We start from the raw sequence: 24,786 nt of genomic DNA, 5'->3' as shown, positions 1-24,786 counted from the left end.
TGCGTGAGAAATACAATGTGTGGCAGGAGTGCGTGACAAAAGACCGAAATGAGTGACTGTCACGCTCAATGCGTGACACTTGAGAGCCCTGCTAAATGCTTGAACATATCACTAGAAGGGAAAACGGACCCACCTGCAACCGACGCATGCAAGCAATTTCCCTCTTGCAAGCAAGAGGGTACAATTTCCCCAGAAATTGTACCCTCTCTAGTTCAGTTTTATTATACCTGCATAGCCATAAGTTGGGTCTTTGTAAGGTGTGACTATGAAAGGCATGTGTCACTAAGGCAAGTCAGAGATCACAATATTTCCAAAGTGTATAATGCCATTTTAACTTTGAATGAGGAAAATAGAAGGAAGGACAAGGTAATTTCTGCGAGCCCTATCTAAAGACCTAACCAAAAGCTATCTGGCATACAGTGGAATGGAAACGTAGTGACTGTCCTTTTTCAGTGCCTGCAAAGGCTATGTTAATCACTTTGTATCATCCCATATTGTGATGCCATATACTCTCTTGATTTTCTGTATTCATTGTCCAGTCTTCTGTGATACTCAACTTGAGTGTAACAGACACCTTACATATGTGTACATTGATATAGTCTTGAACTTGCCTTGAACCAATCTTAACAAGTCTTTCATTGACTTGGCACTTTCAGAGCAATTGGGTATTAGAGAAAAGTCTTCACAAACTATTTCTTCTCTCCTCTCTTTTTTTATTTTCATTTTCTCCTTCTCATTTGTTCTTTCTCTCACTTTCTTTATTCTTGACATGTGAAAATGCAAGCTAAGGATGGTCATGATGAAACTCAAGTTCACAATCAAGTCACTTGAATTGTATCCTTATTTAGAGGTCTTTGACAGAAATGTGCTCTGAAAGTATCAGAAGCAACTAACTACTGTAACATTGTTATAGACTAACTGCAAACTCCAAACATTTACAAGCCGTATGTCTTTTCACACTATAAGGAGGAACTTGAGACATCATGAGATGAAAGAGGGTGGGTCAGGTTGAATGTTCTGAGACATGTATCATAGCTCATCAGAGCTAGAGTACCTCTGGCTCAGGACTGACTCAGGGACAGACCTGGGAAACATTAGAGGGGCACCACAAACTGCAATGGTAGAACTCACCAGAGGGCTGTAATTCACTGTGTGTGTTAACGGCAGACTGTGGCCTGAGGCCAGCCAGTCAACTGCGGGCCTCCACACAGGGCTATAATAAAATGACTGCAGTCTAGACCCTTTTCACTATGCCCACTAGAGCAGGGTTTCCTCCATGTCATCACCGCTGGCGTACTCACCCTTTGCATTATGTGTGTGATCTAAGAAAAATTACTTGTTTGCTTTGAAATATATCATGGAGTTGAAAATAACTGTGCATGCTGATGCACATCTTAGCATAAGATATGGAGGAAGTGCAGCAACACTGAGAAAACCACCCTGTTTGAAAAGGCTTTCATCACACAGCCCCTTTCAGAGTCTGACTTATTATCATTTGGTGTTAGATACAAATGGTTCCAGAATTTCAGAGTCATATCTGAGTCAGACTTTTGTCATCAAGACTGGTTGGGGCTGAGTGAAAGTTTTCAAACAAGGGGCAGTACAAAGCATTCTCACTTACTGTCTTTACATAGAGAACCTTCCTAGCCCCTGAATGACATGTTACACCTTGTGGGCCAATAGTTGTCAGGCTGCGCACAATGGTAGCAGCATCACTAGTCATCAGGAGCACCTTCACATTGTAATGCCGTTCAAATAAGAACCATGCAAGCTAACCGTAACTCACCCCCACCCGCTGTGCAGGGCTATTGACATACAGCAACCATGGGATCCGCACATACTCCGACATACATTATTACATCCCCTTGTCTCTGGGTGGGGGGAGGGGGGTTGAAATACATTGACCATCTCATCATTATTGCCTCAATTAGATAGTGGCTCAACCTTTGGGGTTAGGTAAAATGGCCAGCAGTCGTGTGTTAGCCCAGACAAATCTTTTTAACCTCGGTTAACTAAGGGTAAAGAAACAGCTGCAGCCATTAGAGGATGTTTACGTCTACAGACAGATTGGCACTGGTAGGTGGGGGCAGAGATACCCTATCATCCATGACTCAAGTCACAGAGGCTGTACACTGCCATCTCACATGAAGAGATCTCCCCTCGGCTCAGTATCAAGCCAAAATCCCTCACCCCGACACACAGCGGAATCACAAGGCCATAGCTACATTTGGGTAAGATAGCAACCATTGAAGGCGGCGAGCTATCTTAGAAACATCTTGGGTCATCCTCATAGACTGGAATCTCTTCTCGTCTTGATGTGAAAAGGCCTTGGTCCCCTCCCCCAGGGCGTTGACTGCTGCTGTTCATCTCTCGCCCTACAGCACACATGCTGCCAAGATCTACCCCAGTCTGATTTATCACAAGGCAGAGATTAACACACCTTACACACCACAGTGAATAACAGACCTGCTAGAGACAGGAGGCCATATCTGCCTAGAGTTACACACATCTGTTAGCCAGTCCTCATTATTTCAACCCATGGCTGGATGCAGTTCGGGTTCAGGCTGACGCTTTCTCTCTTTCTGTAGGACTGTCACCACTCTGAACACACTTATCAGATGGCCTGCAGATGCAGCTAAATGAATGACCTACATCCATGCAGGGCATTGACAGCAGCAAGAATATCCTTACATCTGCCCCCACCCCAACTATGCTGCTGTACAGTACGTTCCCACTCCTGGCCCCATCTTCCCTGAGCTCCAAATCTCTGGCATTGCGTGAGAGATGCGGGTGGTGGCTTTTGTGGTGGAGAGGTGAAGTATGCCAAGCCATAGCAGTTCTAGATCCTTCTCTTCCTGCGTGGGGTAATCGACACCGGACTGCTGACAGTGGCTGGGGATAGACCTCAGAACACGCAAACCCTCAGCCTGGTTGTTATTCCCTGCATTTTAGCAGGCTTGAGAACAGAGGGCGGGGCTGAGGGAAACACTTACAAGAGTGGCTTTTATAAGACTTCTCCAAAGGTAACTAAAGAATACATGAGCTCTGTGGTCCATTGAAATCATCTTAGCAAACCCACAGCCTTACAAAGGTCTTTCAATGCAGGCTGCACAAATACCTATTTATGATTGGTTTCTTAATCACAGCCACATACAGAAGAAGTGAGTTACTACTGATTATACCATGGTCTGGGTGAATACTCGATTCTGATTGGCTGCAGGGGTGTCCATTATCGGGTAATAACGGACTAGCTAGGTGTCCGTTCCAGACTCTCGTACATTTCATTTGTACAGAATCTGGCCTCCCTCCATTGACAAGCGTTGACTTCCTTGTAGGCGGGTACCCTGTTGAAGTTTGAAACTATTGGATCTGCCCAGAGCCACTCTGATCTGCCATAACCAATCGCTAGCGTTTGCCTTAGCCAATTCCTTCACCACTACTGTAACAGAGCTAGCTGCCGTAGCTGGAAAATTAAACTGTTACCAAACCCTGTGGGGAGGAGGGCCACAACATCATCAAAACTCAGCAAAACTTGGGCCGAATCCCAATACTCCCCCTTACCCCTTCCCCTTAATTTACCCCTAGCCCTTGCCCCTCGAAACTGAGGGGTAAGGGCTACATATCCCTAAGAAATGGGACGCCACTTGGTTACGGGTACGTCCTGTATCGATATCTCCAAAGCAAGTAGTGTTATGCACTGATATCAAACGAAATTTGCTGCTAATGGAGTTTACTTTAAACTGTAGACATGCTAATCAGAGAAATGCGGGACTGTTGTGCAAATCAGCAGTGTAACATTAGCGTACCAAACTAGCAATTTTTAGAAACGTTTCAACTAGGAAAATGGTTGCAAATATATATGTACATGCCTGTGTATACCAAAAACCAAGACTGTCATAATTGTTTCATCAATTAATTAAGACGAAAATATTACATTTATCGAACTCTCTTTATGATTTGGCCGCCATTGTTGCCGGTTGTGCAGTATTCACATAGCCCTAGGTTTCAAGTAAGCTCCCGATTTTACTTGGTTTTAAGGGGTGTATACCATATATATATATATATATATATATATATATATATAAAGATTAGAGTCTAGAACATCTGCACATGGCGGCCATCTTGCTGTAGTCAACTCACTCACCCATAACATTGGGTTGGTGCTACATGTACTTTTTAAATGACCATAACTTGTTCAATTTTCCACTGATTTTTAAACGGTTTGGTTTGTTAACAACGTCAGAGATGTCGTTATGCCACTGCATACTTATGAAGTGGCAGAATGACATCTCTGACGTTGATAACAAACCAAACTGTTTAAAAATCTGTTCTACTCCGTTGTCCGGCAACGTGGACGAGACATCTAGTGTTTATATATGTCTATGGTGTATACCCATAGACATAGAGTAGACGCCGCATTGGCTGCTGGGCGCGAGAAACGCGGCCGCCATCTTGGAAAGGTCCAATTCCCAGTTGCGTAGCAGCAGAATAAAGAAGAAGTTAAACTCTTAAATAGGGCTCAAGGGATTACTTTATACAAGTAATACTTAACATTAGAGTACTATTTGTTGCATTTCGAGAATAGAATCTTACCAACGTTGAGAAATTAGGAGCAAGAATCTTTGATATTACTGTACTGAAATTGTAGCTAGCTAGCCAGCCTAGCCCTATGTTTACTGCACCGGCCGGTGTACACCCGGCTATGAACTGAGACTTGATAAGTCATATTCCATAACACTGACTTAGATGACACAACTGACACAAGAATGCTATTGTAGAAATAAAACAAATAATATAGCTGCAAGCAGCAATGCAGGTTCCTCCGCAAAATGGCAAAATATTATAAACATGTACACAGTAGAAGATCGAGACTTGGACAACAAGAGAGCAATCCTACATGTTTGGCCAACAACAATAGGCTGAATGGGGATTTTTACTCAAGACTGTAAGGTTACAAGTTAGTGTCTCTAGCCTCTCTGCTACACACCAACTGCTGAGTTTTCATGATTAGTAAGGGCTGAATACTAACTTTCCAAAGGATATTAAAACTCTTCTTGAGTTGATCTCTTTCCAGACTCTCAGTCAATGCACAACGAACAATAGTCATGAGGGCAACCGGGCTAGGGAAGAGCTAATTTTCAACTCCTTGCGAATATGTTGAATATGACTCCTCAAATCCCTGGCACGGCTTTTGTAACCAAACTATTTTCCACAAGTCTTTGCGTTTTTTGACATGTCGCACTGTATGCTGGGTACCCAAGGGTGCTGACGCTGATTATCTAGCTGTGCTCCGACTGCGTGATATGAGTATTGGTTTTTGGTCAGCTTTGGGACAAAGGTTAAGAAACGGTTGACATTTCAAGGTGAAATTGCATGAAATTGTGCATGGTATTTCAGAATGATGTCATCCTGTTTAACGAAACAGATAATCAAAATTATGACAGGCCAAAAAACTGTGCCTGGGTTCGAACCCGTGACTTTACACTTCATAGGACACTGCTTCAACCAATTGAGCTACCCGCAAGGATGAGTATATGTGGTCAGTTTATGTATACAAAAAGAAAGGTGTTTCTTCTGTAGCACGGATTGTTTGATTCGGCCCAAGTTTAAACAGCTGTAATTCAATGATCTTTTGACATATCAAGGTGAAATTGTGCATGGTACTTCAGAACGATGTCCTCCTGTTTAACTAAACATATATTCTAATTTAAGACAGACTCAAACAGTGTGGCTGGATTCAAACCTACGACCTTATACTTTGCAGGTCACCATTCCAGCTCGATGAGCTATTCTCAGTGTTGAATATTGTCATGTTCAGTTACTGTACAAAAAAGTAAGCTGTTTCTCCTGTGGTAAGCGTTGTTAGATTCAGCCAATGTTGAAACAGCTCTAATTCAATCATATTTTGACATACCAAGGTGAAATTGTTTATGGTACTTCAGAGAGATGTCTGATAATCAATTTACTTCATTCGAGCTAATTCGGTTCTAAATCTGACACTACCATACGTAGACTCCAAGTAACTTGCTACTGTTGTAAACCTGGCTTGTTTTGCAGTGGTTTACACAGTCTCGCTTAACAGATGATCGGAGTGTTGTTATGGGCTCAAATAAACACTCATTGCTATGTTTTACAACCGGAGGATTGACCGGAACACTAGAAACCGTTCTGTCCCCCCAACATTTTTTTGCCTCTGACTGGTTTTGAAACTACAATCCTTTGTTTATCAGCACAGCATCTTAGCCAATTGAGCCATTACCAGATCTGGACTCTTGCCATGTTCAGCCATCAACTGGATAATAAAATAAGATGTTTCTCCAATGGCAAGCATTGTCAGATTTGGTCCAAGCTCAAACAGCTGTAATTCAGTCATATTTTTACATATCAAGGTGAAACTTTGCAGGGTACTTCAGGATGGTGTCATCTTAAAGCCTATTGGGTTTGAAAAACCATCATTCAAAATTACATTCGATTTAGTGACACAAACTTATTGAGGCAATGTGGACATTTACATAAATACACCCCTTTCAGACATTCTGTATTTGATTCAACTGTCTTAAGTAACATTTTTTAATATGTCAATGATACATATCTGTACAAAATCTCAAGTCAATTTGACCTTTTTTGTAGGAGGAGATATATTTTGAAGGTTTTCCCAAATGATCACTGTACAGGGAAAATCCATCACAGTGGACCTTATGGGTCCTTGAGGCTTTTTTGTTCCTCATGAAAAATGAGGCATGCATACCAAGTTTCAGAAGAATTGGAGCAATGGGGTGGAAATGCAATCACTCTGAAAAGTGGACATTTGGGCGTGGCCTGTGGCGCCCCCTATTGTCCAGTCTGGGCCAGTCTGTGTTTGGGCCGTAGTTGTGGCATGTTGTATCAATATGCCAAATTTCAAAACCTTTTACCAATGTGTTCATGAGATAAATTACAAGAATAATAATAATAAGAATACCAACAATTACAATAGGGTCCTCCTGACGGAGGAAAACTAAATATTTAATTTAAACATTAGGCCTTAACATTCTAAATAAATCATACATTTTTCGTAGGCACTGGATGCTAGCTAGTTATCTTACATATGCTGTAAACTAGTTACGAGTGATTTGGGACTCGATAGACAAACATTAGGCTGTTGTTAAGGTTAGCTTATGTTGATTTGGATATCTCCATTAATTGTGCATCCGTGGGAAACGATCAGGTCATGTAATTGTGTGGCTACAAAGCTAAAATTAAATAAGTGGATATCTACTAGTAGTTACAGTAGCAACTAATGGCTAGATCTGAGCTTCCAACGTTTCAGTAGCTAAACCAGCTAGTTATCACTGATATCACAGGACAGTGCAATATTATTGCTCAAAAATTAACCGAATGTTGCTAGTCTAGCTTGCTAACCAATAAACTGCTGAACACCAGTACTTGTAGACAGTCTTTTTCTTCGGCAACCTTTTAGTTATTTTGAGTACGCACTAATATGGAACGCTTCCCTTTTAAGGTAAATGTAAAAAGGCGTACAATACTTTATCGCTCAATAATGCACACCCCGGAATTCCCTCTCAACCAATCAGAATGCTTGATTTCATCCACCCGTATTATAAACCATATTGAAGAGGAGAACCAGGGGATTTTTATGATGTGAATAAATATGATTACTTAAGGCAAATCATATTTAATCAAGGTGATTTTAGGCAGATATTTTTTACAAAAACTTCTCCATCCACCATACCTCATCAGACAACTTAATTTTTAACCCCTTTAAGTAGGTGGAATATCCACAAATCTGTGGGCAATGTAGAACAGAAGACAGATTAGAAATATCATATTTTGATTAAAAGTTATGACCATTCTAGTTACTAGTGGAAACATGGGGGAAACCGGCATTTCCCTCCCCCAAAGTAGCTAGCGCTATGGCGTCACTGTGCTTCATTGTCAGGGTCAACAGACAGGACCTGTAGTGGAGACTGGCAGAAGATTTTAATTCACTGTTTGGCACTTTGTTTGAAATAAAATGACTGAATGTTACATGGAAATGCTGCCTTGTTTATGCTTGAGTTAGGCTACACATCACACAAACATAGTCCTCCTAAAGTTGGCTACCATGTAGCCTATTATACAAGAAAAAGTAGCATTTTGGGCATATGAGGTCTGCATATGAACCAGCCCAATATAAGCAGTAGAATTGAGAAATATAGGTTTCTTAATTGACGTTGCAGTTACGGACTGGCAACGTCACAAAATTACGTTGCTAGGAGGTCGCGGTTACGGACTGGCAACGTCACAAAACAACGTTGCTAGGAGGTAGCGGTTACAGACTGGCAACGTCGGAAAATGACATTGCTTGGAGGTCGCGGTTACCGACTGGCAACGTCGGAAAATGACGTTGCTAGGAGGTCGCGGTTACCGACTGGCAACGTCGGAAAATGACGTTGCTAGGAGGTTGCGGTTACGGACTGGCAACGTCGGAAAATAACGTTGCCACGACGTCGCGGTTACGGACTGGCAACGTCACAAGATTACATTCGCGCAACCTACTGGCGCCCCGCAGATGCACGGTCCCGCAACGTATGTTTGGTCATCGCGTGACGTTGCGGCAACGTAAGGGCAACGTAAATGTGTTAGCTGGGTTGTCGGTGCTCCTGGTGAGTTTTCTGTACTTGACTGTAAATTCAGTCTCTCGTCACATTACGTAATTTTGTTCTAGCTAGTTACTGTACAGTAGTAGCCCGGCTGGAACTCCCTGGTCGTATCGACAGACTAGCAGAGACTTTGGGTAATATAATGTCAACGTGTATGTTTATGAAACAGTTTTGTATTTTGTATATAAATTGTACTTTGATCGATGTTGCGAGTACGTAAACCCAAGTTTGCACACCTGGCCATGACAACTACAACAGTGATTTTAGAGAACTACATTCTACATAACCTGTTTGAAACGCTCCCCAGCGTGGTGAACTGTGGGAAGCGATGGCAAGCAATTTGCGTTGCTGCAGTGTGAACGCATGGTTAGGGTGATCACCGCCGCGTGAGACCCTGGCTTTGTTTACATAATTAGGGTCATTGTAGAAAGTAGCTAAATTGCCCTGACTTCTGTATTCAGATTCAGAGCGGATAGTGTTTTACTGAATGTGCATCGTGACTGTCTCCTGACTAAGTAAGCTTGTAGTTTTTGTTGTGTTTCTGCTAAATCTTGTGTCTGAGTAGAGCTGAGAGACAGCAGCTATCCAGGCCATTAAGTAGCTAGCTAGAGATTGACTGGGAGTATACCTGCGGGAGTCCACCGAGGAAGGCCGACGGGGCCGGGATTACTTCTTCTGATAAGTATCAGCCTATTTATATCCTACCTAGAACATTTTCATAGCAAGCATGTGTTTCCTGAGCATTCCTGTTCATTACACTACCCGTAGACGTAGATATGTCGCAAAATATACGGTCTACTTCTAACCTTCACTACCTATCCAGATCTTCTCCACCAGCCCTCTCTCTTTCTTTAGGGCTCTGGAACTGCCAGTCTGCTGTGAACAAGGCAGAATTCATCCCGGCGTTTGCATCTCATGCTTCTCTTCATGCCCTTGCACTGACAGAGACATGGATCCGCCCAGAGAACACTGCAACTCCAGCTGCTCTCTCCGTCAACCACTCCTTCACTCACTCACCCCGCTAAACCGGGCGGGGTGGTAGGACAGGTTTACTTCTTTCCCCACATATTAAATACACATCCACACCACTCTGTTACTGCCAAATCATTTGAACACCATTATGTGATGCTAACTGATCCTATCAAAGCATGCTTAATTGTTTTTTATCGCCCACCAGGACTGCTAGCCGACTTTGTGGAGGAGCTGGACATGCTCCACAGCGTCCTCCCGGATGATGGAACCCCCCTGATAGTCCTTGGGGACTTCAACATCCACCTCCAAGGAACGCAGGCCGTCGACTTCTTGTCTCTCCTGAATTCCTTCGACCTAGCGCTGCTGAGCACACCGGCGACCCACAAGGCAGGCAAACAGCTAGACCTCATTCTGACACGTAACTGTATCACTGACTATCACCTCCTGTCCCCTTGATCCTATCCCCTCCCCTCTCTTTCAAACCATCTCCCCCTCCATCATAACTTTTCTTCTCTATGTCCTAAACTCCTCTCTTACCTACGGCACCTTTCCCTCTGCCTTGAAACAGGCCAGAGTTACCCTTCTACTCAAAAAACCCTCCCTTAACCCTGCCGTCCTCCAGAACTACAGACCGGTATCATTGTTAACCTTCTGTTCAGAAACAATTGAACATGCTGTATCTAACCAACTGTCAAACTATCTCTCTCAGAACAACCTGCTTGACCCCAACCAATCGGGCTTCAAGACTGGCCACTCCACAGAGACTGTCCTCCTTTCAGTCACCACTGCCCTCCAGTCTGCCAGAGCGGCTTCCAGGTCATCCGTCATCATTCTGCTGGACCTTTCTGCAGCGTTTGATGCGGTTAACCACCAGATCCCGCTCTCCACACTTTCTGAGATGGGCATCACTGGCACTGCACTCCAGTGGATCTCATCCTACCTGTCGGAAAGATCCTACCAGGTCTCCTGGGGAGGCAAACTGTCAGGCCCTCGCCAGCTCTCCACCGGTGTCCCACAGGGCTCCGTTCTTGGACCCCTCCTCTTATCTCTGTACACCACCTCACTTAGACCAATCATCACCTCCCATGGCTTCTCCTACCACTGCTACGCTGACGACAAGCAGCTGTACCTGTTGTCCCCCCCGACTGATCCGGGGATCTCAGCTAGGATTGAGGCCTGCCTCACAGACATCTCCGCCTGGATGACCGAGCACCACCTCCAGCTGAACCTCGCCAAAACAGAACTTCTCATCCTCTCTGCTAAACCCTCCATCTCCCACGATATGTCAATCACCCTGGGATCTGCGACGGTGACCCCTTCATCCTCTGCCAGGAACCTTGGGGTTACCATGGATGACGTGCTCTCCCTCACGGCCCACATTGCTGCAGTCTCCTGGTCGTGTAGATTCACCCTCTACAACATCCGGAAGATCAGGAGATACCTGTCTGAGCACTCCACCCAGCTGCTAGTCCAAGCACTGGTCCTCTCCAAGTTAAACTACTACAACTCGCTGCCCGCTGGTCTCCCAGCATGTGCAACCCGCCCTTTTCAGAGGATTCCGAACGCAGGGGCCCGTCTGGTCTACAATCTACCCAGACGCTCCCATGTTACCCCGCTCTTCATCTCTCTCCACTGGCTACCGATCACGGCCCGCATCAGATTCAAGACCCTGGTACCGAGCAGTGAACGGGACTGCACCCGACTACATCAAGTCTCTCCTGCAGCCTTACACCCCCACCCATCACCTACTGTCTTCTTCCGACAACCGCCTGGTGGTCCCACCGTTCAAGACCGCTCGGTCCCAACACAAGCTCTTCTCCTGCCTGGCCCCCCAATGGTGGAACCAGTGTGGTAGAAAATTCTAGCTGGACTGTGTAGATTTGAATAAGTCGAAGATGGCGGTTTCCATACAATTTATTTAGACAATACAATTACATATGATTAAACAAAGCTTTGCTGATCAGTCATTACGAAGGGTGCGCTAGTCACAAATCGTTCGCAAGAGTGATAGAGAACTATCACACATGCACTGCCTTATATCAACTTTAGATCAAATGGCATTCTATAAGGTCAATCAATCAATGTAGCAAACACTGTGATTGGCTAACAACTTAGTGACAGCTTGAAACAATACATCTCCATACCAAGTGTCCCAAAGTTTTTTGATGTCACAGCTCTCTATAGAGCAGTAGATAATAAAGCCACAGGGGTTGGCCAGCCAAATGGTCAACTGTCCTTGGTGTGGTCATCTTCAAACAATACTTTTAATTAACACAAACAATGAAACAGGACAGTCCTTCTAACCAAAGTTCAGAACAACTGCCTCATTGACCCCTTACATTGACCAGGGGACAGAAGGCCATATATGCTTCACCCATCCCCAGGGCAAGCTGCCCACAGAGCCATCAGCACCTTACATTTCTTTGAACTCAACTCAATTATGTTCCCTTCCTGTTTCTTTCCAATGAACATAGAAGATTATAGATTTCATACACATTATAGATTTTATACATCTATGCATATGACCAAAATTTCTACCACACCAGCTCCCCACCTCCATCAGGGACACTGACTGTCTCCCCACCTTCAAGAAAAGGCTCAAGATGCACTTGTCCTGGGAGTACAACGGCACTTAAGAATGCTTGCTTGATAGGACCTGATGTTAGTTTCCTCCAGGATCACAATGACTGTTATTGAGAGACTTGTTGCTCTTGTAGGTTAGTTATAACGAAGTTAACTCTTGAACTTGCTGTGAAATATTTTACTGTTGATTGTTCTTTTACAGGTGCAGTCGTGCACTTTTCGTTGTTCATGTTGTTTTAATTTGTAACTTGTATAACTGCATGCTCTTATGGGTCTTCCCTTTGGTTTTTCACAATGTATGCTTCATGTTTTGGCTTCTTGCAGTATTTGGGACGACCTCATTGTTATGATCAGTGACCTTTGCTTTTTTGTAAAGCTCTCTCATGGAAGTCGCTTTGGATAAAAGCGTCTGCTAAATGCATAAATGTAAATGTCTCCGCTCTGGCTCCGCCTCGGAAAACAATGGCTGCCTTTACTGACGATACATTTATTTGCCCCTCCCAGTAACCCCTTAACCAATGATATGTACTTTGAGCTTAAGTTATCATGAGTATCTGGCAGTTTTCAGAAATAAAATCGGTGGTTGTACGGCAAAGACATTAAGGTGGGAACCATGGGCATTTTAATGCCCATATTTGAATGGTCCGGCAGAAAAGGGTTGAAAGGAAAGGCCCACTATGAATATTAAAATACGCCGAAACATGTGGCCTGTATCATAGCTACATGTATGACCTTTGCAGAAAAAAAACAAATCAGTATTCAGTGCGGGTATTCAGTGCAGTATGATTAATTAAATGCGCTGACAGCTCATTGCCCCAACCAAACAGATTAAACTGAGTGAAGCGATCGGACCTTTCCAAGATGGCAGCCCCACGTCTAGTCAGCACCAGTAGGCAGTAGCGTTCCATGCAGCGTCTATTCTTTATAATGTCTATGTGTATACCCCTTCATCTTACGGTGCGTTCACACTGCAGCGTTTTTTAACGCTCTGCACCGCTGGCCTTCCCACAGTGCACAACGCTCGGGGGCGTGTTAGAAAAGTTAATACAAAGTTGTAGTTCTCTATGGTCACTGTTGTAGTTTGTGTAAGACGGTGTCATGGACAAGTGTGCAGACTTGGGTTCATGTATTTACAGTACTGTACAGCACTTCAAAAAAAATTCCAGTAACATTCGCTAGGTTATGGCCACTACGCATGTACTGTATGACTAGCGAGTGACTGCCAACCAGCATTTCAACGTTGAATGTCAATTGTGTGCCGGGTAAACTAGACTACTGTAGCTAGACTAGTACAGTATGCAGCTAGCACAGAAGAAAGTTAGAGCTAGGTTACGTACTGTAGCTAGCTAAAGTGACAAGACTGAATTTAACACACCAGGGACACCGACAACCTCGGCAACCCTGCGCCAGGTATACATTTTTTGTTAACGTCTCTTTAATAGTACAGAGGCGTATAAAACAAGACTGAGTGTGTAGACACACATACGATGAGTTGCTCTTCCATCTTGAAATTGTCAAACCTAGAAATGTTTACTATGACCAACAGTTGCTACATAACAAGAAACCAACCCGATGGGCCAAGGCTAGCGTTTTTACGCTCCTCATTTACATAATGTTGAACAAATTCAACTTTCGACAGCCCGCTCGCCTTCCCACAATGCCCTACGCGAGCGTCGACGCCCCGCTCGCCTTCCCACAATGCCCTACGCGAGCATCAACGCCTGGTTTTCATTGAAAATGAATTGAAAGCCAATGCCCCGCCCCACTGCAGTGTGAACGCACCGTTATCCCTACCCATAGCTCCAAAAGAGTATTGAGACACCACTAGCTCTCACGGGAACACTCAAAACTAAGGGGAAGGGGGAAGGAGTAAGGGGGAGTATTGGGATTCGGCCTTGTTCTTGCTCCGGCTTTAGTTTATAGATATTCGGCAGTGTTGCCACAACGGACCAAATGGCTTCGCTCGCATCTTTCTTCGCCGCCATTACGTAACTACAACACAAACTGGAGCATGACATCAAGGTCATCGTTCTCAGCCACTCCCTCTGTTCGCTGATTCGCCGGTAGAAAATCAGCCTGAAAAATCTGACTTACGTACCGAATGACCAGACCTAGTACTGAAGCAAAATCCAAATTGAGCGGAAGTACGTAGATGGGCAGGGCCAGGCTTGACACCTACTGCGTCATTGCAGCAAAACTGTCTTTTCACCGTTTTATTCCACTGGCTACACAGGAGCCTGTACAAAGTATCAGAAATAAGTAACCATAACAACAGTGACGGAGTCAAAGCCTTCATTTACAATTTTGAAAGACAACAATGAGAGACTTCAATATTTATTTTAACCTATTTGAAAAATGTTGAAGAAATTATGACAACAGATAGTTCAGAATAATGATCATATCAAACAGAAATAGACAGGGAACCAGTCAGTCTCAGAGCCATGGTCCGGGTGGAGGAGGGACAGCAACAGACCCTCCTCCTTTCAACCTCCCGCCACCTCATCCCTGCCTGGCCAGGCACATTCCACTTATCCTGTTATTGCTGTGTAATAAGCCCAAAACGTAACCACTGGAAGGTATGCGTGCTGCATTTGGGATAATTTAACGTGGTAAAATGTCTCAATAAAGAATTATTCTTCCAAAAAATTACAAGTATGTGTGTGTAATTGAGTACATTTGAAATGCCAATTAAGCTATGAAAGAACAGCCTGTTGCCAGGTGGTGGTCGGTTTAAGGATTTAGGGGCCCTCTATGACCACAACAGAATACCAGAGATACCCCAGTGAAGCACAAAGGATAGGGCCTAGACAAAAAATGAAGCCAACTGTAAAATATGTCACTGGGGCTTTTGTATGAGAGGAATATTGTCCCCATTCCTCCTGGTGATTTGTGGTGTTTTGTTCCTTGTGCACTGACATGAAGGCCTTTTGTGAGGCCCAGCCATGGGGGGCACAGAAGGTTCATGTTGTTCCTTTAAAAAAGAGAGAGCCAAGCAGAGTAATGAAGATCAACTGAGAAGTGCAGTAAGACACCTCACACTAGAATAGGACATCATCACCACACCACATCACCAGTAGGGATGTTAGATTAGAATCAAGGTAAAAAATATAGCTGCAAGCAGCAATGGCGGATTCCTCCAAACATTGCGAACAATTGAAAAATGTATTCTTCACAAATTGTAACTGTATAGAAAAATCCATGCTGCGGAATTACCAATGGGAGACCAAATCTGAAATGCAATACCATCAAGATCCACAAGGGCTTTTATTTCAAGCCAAGGAGTGAAGGGAGGGGGCTTGGTGAGCTTATCAATTCCAGAAAGCCTTTTATCTTTGTGCATCAGGGCGTGGCCTGTAGTGCCACCTATGGGTTATGGTAGGCCATTTGTGGTGTGGTAGTTACTCTAGGCCTATACTATCAATGTTTCAGGATTTTGAGAACTTTTTACCATTATATACAAAATCGGAAATGCAAAACCATCAAGACCCACATGGGCCTTTATTAAAGACCAAGGAGTGAGTGGGGGCTTGGTCAGCCCACAAGCTCCTGAAATGTTGTGTGTGCATCTCGCCAAGCTCGCGCATGTGTCAAGGGAAAGGCCGAGTGTGTGAGAATGTGGAAGCGCGCGCTGAGGAGCAGAGAGAGACATTTCCTTAGCAATTAGCCAAACATGCATGTTTCAAATATTCATCAAAAATCTACTTTTCATTTTAACTTTTTCTCAGATTTGTGTACTAAACATTCTCAAAAGTCTTCATATAAACTTGTGATTGAATGAGAGTATCAGTTTTTGACCGCGGATGTGTAAAGCGTTATTTTAGCGTTATCAATAAATGCAATTTGCTTTATATCAATCATTTTAGGAGATATAAAGTTGCCTTTGTACATGGTAACATGTTGTAGTGTATTTGATTTGCTGAGATATGACCCAACTTCCTGTTTGCTGTCTTTGTTGCCAAATTTGATTGGCAGTACCGGACAAACGGTTTTGAAAATCAAATATAAAATTAATACCTAAGTGAGGATTGCTCTGACGATGATGTGTGCCAGTTCTGGCGAAGATTGGAAAAAAAATTGGAGGAGTAAGCTTTCAAAGGCTTTTGATAAAACCAAAAATGTCAGAAAGATCTATATAACCGGAAATTGACGTCATAGGATGTGTTGAACTCGTCTTGATCCAGGGAATCCAATGATACCTCATGTTTGAAAATTAGTCATACAGTTCAAATGGTGCGTGTGTAAACACAAGTCCAACTTTGACGTGGCGCTAGAGTGGTCTAATGGGAGATATGAAACTTGGTGGAAGTATAGAAGGGACTGTCCTTAATGAGTGTGCCAAATTTCACAAAACGTTACAGTATGGTTCTAGGGGCTGCCGTTGACTCCCATGGAACTAGAATAATAATAACTAGAGAGGGTACAATTTATGGGGAAATTGTAGGGTGTGCTTGTTTGTGCTGTTGCAGGTGGGTCTGTTTTCCCTTCTAGTGACATTTTCAAGCATTTAGCCTAATCATATTGCATAATTCATTAAGAACCCCATTTGAAACAAGCGAACCCCCTTTAAAACAAGCGAACCCCCTTTAAAACAAGCAAACCCCCTTTAAAACAAGCGAACCCCCTTTGAAACAAGCTACTGTAACAATGTTGGCACTGGCAGTATTTCAGATGGAATTGCGATTCAAACAATACCGTCTGCAACTGAAAATATGCCCCCCAAAACGTAAATGAAAATTGACATTAATTTAGGGGGACATGGCTAATTCAAAATAAGTTTGCTAGAGGCGAACTAGCTGCTGTTGCTAGCCACACTTCACTGATTGTTTGAAAGCGCTGGAAATTAGTTTCTTTTAACCAGAGTTCGTACAGATACTGTATAATGAAATTCCAGTACTTTCAACGACTTTTCAAGCGCTATTTTGGGGGTTTTCAAGGACTACTATCAGACATCTCATTTATCAAACATATACATTATTTACTTTAAATTAATCCTTATTATAATACGGGTGGTTGAAATCAAGCATTCTGATTGGTTGAGAGTGAGTCACGGGGTGTGCTTTATTGAGCATAAAGTACTGTACGCCTTTTTACATTTACCTTAAAAGGGGAGCGTTCCATATTAGTGCGCACTCAAAATAACTAAAAGGTTGCCGAAGAAAAAGACTGTCTACTAGAACTGGTGTGCAGCTGTTTATTGGTTAGCAAGCTAGACTAGCAACATTCGGTTAATTTTTGAGCAATAATATTGGATTGTCCCGTGCTATCAGTGCTAACTAGCTAGTCTAACTACTGAAACGGACGGAAGCTCAAGTCTAGCCATTAGTTGCTAACTTGATATCCACTCATTTAATTTTAGCTTCGTAGCCACGCAATTACTGTACAGTACATGACCTGGTCCTGGCTTCTTAAAAGGATGTTTTCCACGGATGCACAATTAATGGATCTATCCAAATCAACATAAGCTAACCTTAACAACAGCCTAATGTTAGTCTATCGAGTCCCAAGTCACTCGTAACTTGTTTACAGCGTATGTAGGCTAGCTAACTACCATATACTCAGTGCCTACGAAACATTTATGATTGATTTAGAATGTTTACAGTAGGCCTACTGTTTAAATTAAATATTATTTTATTGAAAGTGTCCCATTTTCGTCGTTATTTTAAAGGCAGCTTTTATAAAATGAGCATTGAATGAATGAGATGGTGCGAGATCTAGTGCTAGCTAGGCTAATAAATGTGAAGTTCACAGTGCTGTTTGTCCGTTGCATAGCAACAGCCACTGTTTACAGGGACTATTTTCTCTCGGCTACTGAAATGCGATACACAATGTTTGTTGTCTATAACTATTTTGTGCTGAAAGGCAGCTTACTATTTATTTACTATTTATAATTTCGCTGGCAACCGTACTATAAAAGCAATAAGGTACGAGAGGCAGTACTTTATCGCCAATAAAGTACGTGTTCAAGGGTTTGCCGGCCCTCCGCTGAGCGTCGGGACTAACAACACCCTTGAACACGTACTTTATTGGCGATAAAGTACTGCCTCGTACCTTATTGCTTAATTAAAGTTACATACGTTATTCAATCAATAGCAGTGATTTTCTCTTTTACTTTGATTAACATTAATGAGACGGACAGCAATGGGTTTATTAGACGTCTGTCTCTTTAAGACCAGACGCACATGTTGCGGATCTGACACAAATCCAGTTTTCTTCCAAATTTTCACCTTAATTTAAGACTTTGAAACTCATTAAAGACCATGGCTGCGGGAACTAGGGGTGCTGAGGGTGCTGCAGCATCCCTTGACAGCACAAGAATTTAAAAAGATATGACTTAAGACAAAAATTAAGAGAAAAAAAGACACAACCTTCACTAGACAAGGTCTTACCAATTGAAAAATGGCTATGTTTATTTTACATAAACTATTTTGCGCTAAAATAGAGGCCCAAAAATGTGTCTCGCATTATGGATCGAACTCCCAAACTAGCATCAAATCAAACACATAACATGCATGCATTAGCAGGGCAGCTGTGGAGGCGTATACGGCCAGTTCTGGTAGGCCGGTCTGGATCAAAGTCCAGGGCCTATTTTTACTCCCAGTCCACCCCCACCCCCCCCACCCCCCAGCACCCCATAATAAAATATGTTCCCGCGGTTAAATTTTGACAATTTTCAGTTTAGTCCTCAAGTAGGCCTAATTAATACGATACTGGCACGCACTGGCTGAGAAGAAGCGTTTTTTCTCTCGGTGTTTGAGTCTGATGTTTGTACAAAGAATGCCGCTTCAGACAGCACTTCTTCAGAACCTAATTGTTTTTTTCTTTGGCTCTTATCGTGGTTGAAAAACACTCAAATTAATTTATAACATAAAATGCTATAACGCAAACCAAAGAATGCCAGAAAAAACGGATCGTGCTTTATTTAAATTAGCAGGAGGGTGATGGCCTGAGGCGTAATTTTGAGCGAAAATATATATATATTTTTTAATGATCACTTCAAAATTACTTTGTAAATTCATATATATTGTCTTTAAATAATTCAAGCACTTAAGTACCTCGTCATTAATATGACTGTTTTCAAGGGTTTCTCAGGACTTAAATTTCCAGTTCAAATTCAAGTACTTCAAGCACTTAATGCACCTTGTACAAACCCTGTTTGACAAAGTTTAGCCATAGCTGTGGCATTGAAGACAGTAGCAGTACTACACACCAGTGTTGCCAGGTCCACGGTTGTCCCGCGGAATTGCGCTACTTTTGAAGTGTTGCCGCGGGTTGAATTTTTTGTCCGCTGGTTTGGGTAGACCTATTATGCATGCAAATTATATATCTTTAAATAAAAATCCATATTTTACATGAAATAATTTATTTACACACAAGTCCAAATTGGTGGCGCTAAAGTGGCATAATGGGATACATGAAACTTGGTGTGAAAAAAGAAGGGACTGTCCTTAATGAGTGTGCCAAACTTCACAAAAAGTTACCGTATGGTTTTAGGGGCTGCCATTAACTCCAATAGTACTAGAATAAAAACTGGAGAGGGTACAATGTCTGGGGAAATTGTAGGGTGTGCTCGCTTGCAAGTGGGTCCTTCCCCTTAAGTTTTTCCCATCTAGTGATATTTTCAAGCATTTAGCCTACTCAAGAACCCCCTTTGAAACAAACAAACCCCCTTTGAAACAAGCTACTGTAACAACGTTGTCACCGGCAGTATTTCAGATGGAATCGCGATTCAAACAGTACCATCTGCTAACTGAAAATATGCCCCCAAAAACATAAACAAGTTTGACATTAATTTAGGGGGAAATGGCTAATTCAAAAGAAGTTTGCTACGAGCAAGCTAGCTGCTGTTACTAGCCAAACGTCACTGAGGGGATTGTTTGAAAGCGCCAGAAATAAGAATGTTTCTTTTGACATAAAGTTTAGGCTGTGGCATTGAAGACAGCGACGCACCACACAAGCTTGAGTTTAAATTAGTGGCGGGCCATTATCTGTGTTAACGTGCTGCGTTAACGTGAGACTCTTATTGGGCAAAAAAAAAATATTGCCGTTAATCTATTCTCAAAGTTGGGTTGGGAGCTGGGTTTATACTACGCAAGCTATGATGACTTTCACCTTGATATTTTAGCGCGGATGTATACCTAGCCGAATTGCACTGTCGGAATTAGTTTACTGTAGAAGTTCTTCCAGTCTCAAATACCACCTAAACGCAAAGCATCCCTTAGCTAATGCGAAAGATGCCGGGCCAGGCACTGATGCAGCGCAGGGGAAGAGTCGTCGTCAAACTACTATGTTTGAGTGCAACCGAGGCAAGCCCGTCAGCACAGCTCTATCAGCCAAGCGAACTAATCTAATAAACAGTTAATAAACACAAGTACATCTTATTAAACATAATTTTCTTCACCAATTATCATAGTAGAATTCCACACACCAACATCATTGATTTCTCAAGCAGTTTGTGATGCATTTTGGAAACAGGAGATGAGCCCCTGGTCTAATGCGCCACCTGGCTTGAGAAACCCGTTCTCAAAGACGTACTTTTAGTCATTATTTGGGTAGCACACATATTCTGAATGCCTTTGGCGGAATTCAAATGAGCCATTTTAATCTAGATTAACGCCAAGATTACAGTGAGATTAATCTAGATTAATCTATGTCCACCACTAGTTTAAATACATTATTTACTGTGGCATTACTTACTGTACATGCAAGTCTTGATTCGCTTACATGTACATGTGCTGCTAGTACACCACGGCACGATACTCGCTATGCAACAGCACATTAATACATGCGTCGTTGCTAACGCTGCTTGGCCCCTAATAATAAAACTCACAATTACAATAGGTTTCTTCCTCATGGAGGAATCCTAATAAGTCAAATCCAGTAATACCAAGCAAATATTTTATGCCTCAAAATCTCCTTATTAGAATAAGTTGTTTAAAGGACTCTGTATGACATTGTGGAATCACTACTTCTTCTAAGAACACTTCTTGGTTCCAGGTAACACTACTAACCACTAGTTAAGAAAGTTAAGAATCCTGTACATTATTGTGGTTTCATTTTCCATGGCATATGCCATTGTAGGGAAACCCCACCTCTCCATTCCAGGAGATCAGCAACAGTACATCTTCATGTGTTTTCACATATCCTTTATATATGCTCCACCTCATTTACCCTACTTTTACTCTTTTTTATAATACCACAGGAGACATGCTTTCCAATGCCTTCTGTTTCATCCTACACAGCCAACTGTATGACCCCTTTCCCCCAACATAGTTTATAGGTTAGGTACATGGAAGGCATATCATTTCCTGTTGTAACTGTAAGGATCCCATTATGAAGTTGTACAGCTAACAGATTAGATTTTGAGCATAGACTGGTCAGCTTGAACCTCTGACAGCATTATTAAACTAACATGCAGAAATACAGTCCACAGGGCAACATCACGGGTCAGCCAATAAGATAAATTAGACAGCCTAACGAGTATGCTAGTTGACTTTGACAATGAGGAGTTATCAGTAGAATTAAATACACCAGTTTAGTGGTAAGGTAAAGCAGAATACCTTGGGTAACCAAATGTGATCATCAGTGAGGGCAAAGCAAATAGAAAGACACAATCAGGTAAAGACTACTGTCCACAGAAGCCTAACATCTCCCTCTAACTGCAATGAAAAAAACACTCCACTAAAGATGTATAGTCTGAACTCACTGCTTGACATGTTCTAGATAAGAGTCAAAAAAGTTAACGCCTTTTACATGCCATTTGTTTTCACGTCAAAGCTTATATTTAATTAGTGCTTAAACAGAAACAGTGTTTCTATATGTATGTTCTGCCAAACTGACAAAAATGTTGTTTCATTCGCTGTTCCTGTTGTACCCTCACAAATTATATACCATAAATCTTTAAAGAGGGTGGAGTTAGGGGATTTCAAAAGTCAAATAAGGACTCCTGCTTTCTGGCCCTCTGTTCTGAAAGACTGCGTTCCCCCATCAATTTCTGTACAAAGGTGGTGTTGGCTAAAATGATCCGTTCACTCTCTGCTCAGCTAGTTGGGGCTGAAAGGAAGCGTGCTGAGTGCGGGGGAAAGGCACTCTGGGACACTGCAGGTTGGCTGAAGAAGGGCAGCTGAACTCAGTTGACCCACATTCTCTGATTACCCAAACAAGCAGGAACACTCATGAGACAAACCAATCGTGAGCAAGAGACTGTAAAATGCCCCAATAAAAAGACATATGGGAAAGACTCAGAGACAAGCAATAAATCAAGGCATTCTTCACATTCCAAAAGGAAAATACATTCATAAAATAATGGGGAACCTTTAAATGTGATGATCCCTGCCAGATGTCTTCAATCTGAGCGTGATAATTCAGAATGCAGTCATTTAAAAGGGATTTATAAAGACATTTGTGACCCTCAGACACAAAGGCTGTGAGTGTCTTACACTCAGGGACTGTCATTGCAGTTTTCTGTAACATAAAAACGTGTATGTAGTTAATGTAACTGATCAAGTGTCCTTCAGATAATACTAAGAGACTTATTATACTCCCAAACTCTGATATAGCATCACACAGTGCCTTTCTACGTGTGTGTCTATTATTCCCTCAATTTCAGTAGTTGTGTCCTTGCAGTAGCCATAGCACACATTTACATAATGTGTACTATGATTTAATCTGGAACTATTTGCTTTACATGGAACCTTTAGTTTATATTTATTTTCTTTCATCTTTTCAAATGATCCTATGTAGTGTATGTACTTTTTAAAGTGTAGTATCACAGCAAATATATGAAACGTTACAAAACATATTCACGTTTTGAAATGTATTTACATATAACCTTAACAAGCTTGAAGACTAAGAATTTGATTGGGTATAAGAATACGTGTGGACCTGACCAATGTCACCGCACTGGAATGTAGGCTATTACTGTAACTAGAGAAAATGCAGTTGAGTTTATACTTCAATATATACTGACGTGAACTATGCATTGGATCTTTCTCTCCCTCACGTCTGCGCTGAACTAGCTGAGTCTGTTACTGGCCAGATCAGTTGGCAGACTGTCTAATGGGGGTGTGAAATTTCACAACAAAGACTTTCAAGCAGACAGGAAAACTGTTACCAACAAACTTGTACTTTTAGGTGTTAATGTTTCAATTTGAACATCCACAATGTATCGGGAACGTTTTGATGTTGGTATGTGGATATCCCTGCTTTCAGTTGATGCATCGTGACGGTACAACAACTTGTCAGATTTAACAACTTACAGCATGCTGATGTATGTCCGGTATGCACTTTTGAACAACAAAAAGTGACCAATAACATTGGGTCAGTTAAGTTTGTCCATGGTCATACAGACCAAAGGTTGGCAGTGCTCTGCAGGTTTCTTGCATTTAGTTTATGTGCGCAAACAAAACAAGTTTGTTTCTGCCTTTGCACTGCAGTTGGGGTAATACACCCTGAAAGTGGAGATGAATATCAAGCCAAAGGGGGAAGGGGAGAACTAGTTTCCGACAAAGGCTGGGTGCTTTGATTGGGCGTGGTAGTATTTGTGACACCCACCCCCATATCACATTAAGAGTATTTTGCTAGAACAAAGTTTTGTTCAACTTTAAGAAACATCTTAATTTGTCAAATTGTCCAATCTATGAGTCTGAAAATTATCACAAGAATCCATGTAATCGCCCAAACTGACACATCGGCATCAATGTGCTATAGCTAACTTGATTTAAAAAAAAATATATATATATATATATAATATAAAGGAAATTCTGCAGTAGAATTGGGGAAAAAAAGAAAACGGTTCTTTAAAGTATTTTGGCAAAACCACAGTGCATTTTATTTTCTTTATAGCAATGAATGTACATTTCGTTCCAGTGACACTGACCTGTATGTGTCCTTAGGTGAGCTTTGAGGTGGGATGATTTCCCATAAACTTTTTCACACCCTGAATAATGGCATTTGTGCTTTTTCTGGGGTGATTCGTGCTCAATTCGACCTCTCAATCGTTTGCCTCTTTGTTTGAGCGTAGGGTCGGAGATGGTGGTAGGTGTGGCAGAGTTTCCATCATCTTTCGTTATATTCGGTGGCGCTAGGCTTTCCTCCTTTATTTTTGCCTGATCGGCAAAATTGTTGGGGGTTTGCTGGTTGATATCCGCCAGAATCCTAGCCACCACAAAGAGAGAAGAATTGTCTTTTACCAAAGGTTCTTTAATCTCCTCTCCGTTCCTGGGAGCAGTTGCAGTTTCTGGTTTTATCTCTCTATTCCCTTTAGGGCCATGGACAACTGCACGACTGGACATGAAAACAAGGCACTCTGCTGCAAAGTGATCCATTCCGTAATAGAAACAGTCCCTATGTTTTTAAGACATTCCCCCCAAAAATGTGTCGGCCTGTTATAAGAACTTGTTCCGTGGTTCCCTTTGTGTGATGCTGATTATGTTGCTCTCGTAAGAGGACTATGTGATCTTACCGGCTTTCTAACAATATCAACATCTCACTGGGAAACGTTAAAAACAAAAATGTATACAGACAAAACAAGTGGATCTCTCTTTAACGAAATTCTGCAGGTAATAATAAACCGGAAAACTTGCATGTAACT

The 24,786-nt window shown here is 42.2% G+C and overlaps 1 protein-coding gene across 1 annotated transcript in view; it reads right to left on the bottom strand.

Annotated features, from left to right (window-relative positions):
* The window catches only part of klf13 (Kruppel like factor 13), a 56,965-nt gene extending 32,445 nt beyond the window's left edge, over positions 1–24,520 (bottom strand). Inside the window, exon 1 of the mRNA XM_084672490.1 lies at positions 24,073–24,520. Within this exon, the coding sequence (XP_084528616.1) occupies positions 24,073–24,520 (448 nt within the window). The remainder of the gene's footprint in view (positions 1–24,072) is intronic.
* Positions 24,521–24,786: the final 266 nt, after the last annotated feature.

The sequence above is a fragment of the Hypomesus nipponensis genome, chromosome 14, assembly GCF_054491055.1.
Source record: "Hypomesus nipponensis isolate SF chromosome 14, ASM5449105v1, whole genome shotgun sequence".
NCBI lineage: Eukaryota > Metazoa > Chordata > Actinopteri > Osmeriformes > Osmeridae > Hypomesus > Hypomesus nipponensis.
This window is presented reverse-complemented; position numbering and strand designations above follow the sequence as displayed.